Source organism: Fragaria vesca, linkage group LG6, assembly GCF_000184155.1.
Source record: "Fragaria vesca subsp. vesca linkage group LG6, FraVesHawaii_1.0, whole genome shotgun sequence".
Lineage (NCBI taxonomy): Eukaryota > Viridiplantae > Streptophyta > Magnoliopsida > Rosales > Rosaceae > Fragaria > Fragaria vesca.
This window is the reverse complement of record NC_020496.1, coordinates 22586789-22590928: the sequence shown is the minus strand read 5'-3', so window position 1 is coordinate 22590928 and position 4140 is coordinate 22586789. Positions and strand designations below refer to the sequence as shown.

At 34.9% G+C, this 4140-nt stretch overlaps 1 protein-coding gene across 1 annotated transcript; it reads right to left on the bottom strand.

Annotated features, from left to right (window-relative positions):
- Positions 1–1615: 1615 nt before the first annotated feature.
- On the bottom strand, positions 1616–3492 carry LOC101308692. Its single transcript, XM_004303519.1, has 2 exons — positions 3235–3492; positions 1616–2404 (listed from the first exon to the last, which is right to left on the bottom strand). The coding sequence occupies exon 2, from the start codon at positions 2386–2388 to the stop codon at positions 1684–1686; it is 705 nt and encodes a 234-aa protein (XP_004303567.1). The 5' UTR covers positions 2389–2404; positions 3235–3492; the 3' UTR covers positions 1616–1683.
- Between the last annotated feature and the right edge of the window lie 648 nt (positions 3493–4140).

Below are 4140 nucleotides of genomic sequence, written 5' to 3'. Positions count from 1 at the left end.
ATGAACCATTCTATATAACTGTTTAACGTTTGTGTTTCTCTTTTGTACGTGTTATTTTTCTCTTTTTTTTTTGTTGAATAATTTGATCTTTACTTTGTACCTCATAATAAATTATTTCAATAAATATATATTTTCTATAATCAATATATATATTTTACAAAAATATTTATGCACCTTGCAAGTATATACATACGTTCAACATGCATGATAATACAAAATTTTCTGTCACATGATCGATATTGATTATTGTTTTAGCTCTTATGAACTATATATGCTTTAATAAAAAGAAATTAGAAGACAAAAATATATAAGGAAAATAATAAAGAATGAAATCAATTATTATTGAATTGGAAAGTCTAGAGAAAATAAATATAATATTTCCTTTTGTATATATAATTATTATTCTTAATAGTCATTATGTATGAGGATATATATGTCATTTAATAATTCACAATATATGTCAATTTAGAGGTCTTAATAGCCGCACTCTCAATATAATTAGCGTGACGTCCACATTTCAAAAAAAAAAAGTCAAAAGACTAATAATAGGGCTAATCTAATTATTTGTATAACTGGACTGAAGGGTAGGGAATTAGAAACAAAAAATTTACTATTTTTTTTTCAAGAAAAAAAAAATGCTTATGGACTTTGACCTCAACACAGAAAGGTTTGGTGGAAAGCATGTGTATTCTTCTCCCCTTGAAGATATTACCAGGAGGGATGGAGAAGGAAGCAATATCTGCCAATATGGATAAGCTGCAATATGGGCAGCCAGAATCCCATTTACTATATATGTGCTCAGAAGTCTTATGGGAAAAATTTATTGCCCCTGTCATCATCTCTGAGATTTCCAGCTATTTTCCAGCTATTCAACTTAATTATGTAAAGCCTGCCAATGGCAGACAGAGAAATAAGATCTCTGCAAACTGAAACGCCAGCTGCTATGATTCTCCATTGACAGAGAAAAAATTTACAGTCTGAATAAGAAGTTCAAAGTTAATTTGTGTATTAACATAGTAGAAGTTCTATAGTGCTCCGAAGTATTAGCATTTTGCAGCGTGAAGTCGTTGGACAAGTCATTGTTTGCGGTGTATATATCTTACATAGTAAACTAATTTGACAGCTCCCGGCTGTCTTAGAGTTTCAATAATAGTTGCAAAATGCAGGATTCATTAGCACAGAAATGAACAAAAAATTATAATTCTGACTGATCTCAGTGGAAAGATGAAATCTAGAGAGGCTATTTTATGAATTAGTTGTATATTTTCAAGGAGTCAAGGGCCAGGACCAAGGGCCAATATATATTTGATTTGATGTAGTAAAAGGAATATAAACTTAACCCTGAATTGTCTTCCAGAATCCACAAAAGTGAGAAAACAGATCTAAATAGCTAGAGAGTAAAAAGATGTTGAGCAGAAAAGAAAAGCAAAAGTAGGAATTCCATCAAAAATCATATGTTTATTGACTTTTAAGCTTTTGATACTTAAATTAATGTGCATTATGAGAAAAGAGCAAGGGGGCAATAGTACAAGTGCTTTAGTAGGTATCCAAAGTTAGTCATAAGCACAAAGTAACAAATAAGAACAGAAGCATGTACTAATCTATAACATCAGCAACCAAATCCAGGAGGATCAAAAACTCAAAATATGGTGAACTGTGAAAATGGGCTAGCAAACTCTTCAATCAAGCTTCAATCTCGAACCTTGAACACTTGATAGATCCCATGGATATGTCAATTTCAATCATATTTTCTTCCTCATTGATCTCAGCTAAGAACTCAAATAGAGTATGCTGTTGGAAAATGGCCTTCTGTGACAAACCTGACATTTTCTGCTGCAGACTAAAGATGGACTCTTCTTCCTTGTCATGATCAACATAATATTCACCGGAAAGGGATATCTCGATAAGGCTTTCCTCATCGGAGATGGAACCGTCTGAGCAATCCGGACTACGATCCACATTGTCTCCAAATGGCCAGTCAAGTACTTCAGAGTCCCCACTGGATGATAAGTCGTCAAGGCATGCACTTTCTGCTACCAAATCTGGTGTTGAACTTTGTGGTGCTGCCAAGTATTTGGAAGCCTCACTATTCGTACTTGCTTCTTGAACTTCCTTCTCTTGTGTAGCAGCACTTCCATTATCAGATTTAAGAACAACTTCCTCTTCAACTAATTTCTCAAGCAGAACAGGTTTTTGCTTGGAACATGTGAAGAAAATAGTTGACAGTATCAATGCTATAGATGTTAGGAAGATGGAGTAGAAACTAAAGCCCAATATCAAACCCACCAATATAAGTAATGGAGCAAGAATCACAATCAATGGTGGTGGGAATCTGAAGAACCACAAAGGAGTAGCCATTTGATCTTCAAGTATGTTTTTCAACTCCATGAAGAACCACTGAAGCCTAATTAGCAAGAAACAAAATTCAGCTAAATTTGAGAGCAGATCAAACTTTCCTCTATGATTGAACAAAAAAATATAATGCAGAAAGCTGACAGATGCCCTTTTCAGCTCCAGAATAAGCAAAATGAAAGATCTAAGATTGGAGACTTTTCAAGAAACAAAGTACAATCTTCAAATAGTTAGTGCTTTTCTTGCTCAGGTATATGAACATATAGTACTTCAAAACTAGAAAGCATAGAGCTTATGATATTAAGCTCTATGAAAAAGGGCATGAAGTAGAGGGAGGAAACCAGTATGAACCTAAGCTGTAATCAGGTAATGTGCTTTGAGATTTGAGGTGAAGGTCTCACCTAATTAACTAGTCTGCAAAGAGGAAGCAAAGTGAGCAGAAGAAGATATATTATATATTTTCTTAACAGTATATATAAAATTAGAGGTTTGGTTCTCTCTTCAGAGAGACTCACAGTTCCCAAGTCCCCATTAATCCTAAACAACTGGGTTTCTGATTACAACTAACACCAATCAAGTTTGTTTTCCTCTGCAACTGATTCTCTTGAAAAACCCAAAACCCTCCACCCTAGCTCCCCTGTATTGGTTATTGGTTATAGTTTGAAAAGCTTGGGAATTAGAGAAAACCATGTGCCACCCATCTGAGCTCACACATGGCACTTCTCATCCAACTTCAGTGCAACAAAAACAAAGAGAGGAATAGTAGAAAACTTATAAGAAATTGGACCAAGAACAGTGGAATTGACTGTAATATTTTGATTTTCTATCCCTTTATTCATTGTTGTCTCTTCAACTCCAAGAAGGGTTTCTCAGAAAATGTACCTGAAGCTTCATCAAAGATGGATGAACCCTTCTTTAGCTCATTTCTCATCACACAAGCACGCTTTTATTCATGGATCATTCAAAGAAACTCAATTCAAAAGCCCCAGTTTTCTGCAGGAACCAAATTGCTCTGACACTTGTCTTAGACTACCTGATCTTGGAGACCAATCAACCAAAACCATTTCTTTTTCAGCAATTTATAGGAAGAATGGCAGTCAAAGAAGACCCAACTTATTAGTCAAATTTCAAACTTCAAGCATGCATCCAAACCTATTGTATCTTCAGCCACAAATCATAGATGCATTCTGCAGAAAACCCATGCATAGCTGTTTCAGTTTGGAATTATAAGCAGTAAGAGACAAAAGCAACCAGGCATGGTCACTGATTTATCCCAAAGGAAAAGAGAAAACAAAAGGTGGTAACTGTATATCCTGCGGTTCTACTTTGTTTTAGCATGCATGACCATTTGAGAATTATTAGGTAGGGATATCACCTCAAACTTTGGTCTTGATAATTACTCTTCCCATCACACACAAGCTCAGCTTGTTAATAACAGATGGAGGTAGCTAGGAAAAGATGATCAACTCATAAATCATCATTGTGAAATGAAAAGATACAATGAAACATTATAGAGATAATGACATTATGGTGAGTGGTGGTGACTAATGGTTCCATCTTTAATTAGATATATTGTTAATCTTAGTTAGTGTTTCTGGGTTTGCTTAACTAATGATGATATTCTTCAAGTATGCTTCAACATATGGGGCCTTCTATAGCTATATCCATCTTTTTCATACTCTTCACCAACTACACAATCATCATCTGCTGCTTGCTTGCATAATTAGCCTTATTAGTAAGCTCCAAATTAGTGTGGATGGCCTACTCCTCAGTTCCATCCATCCATGC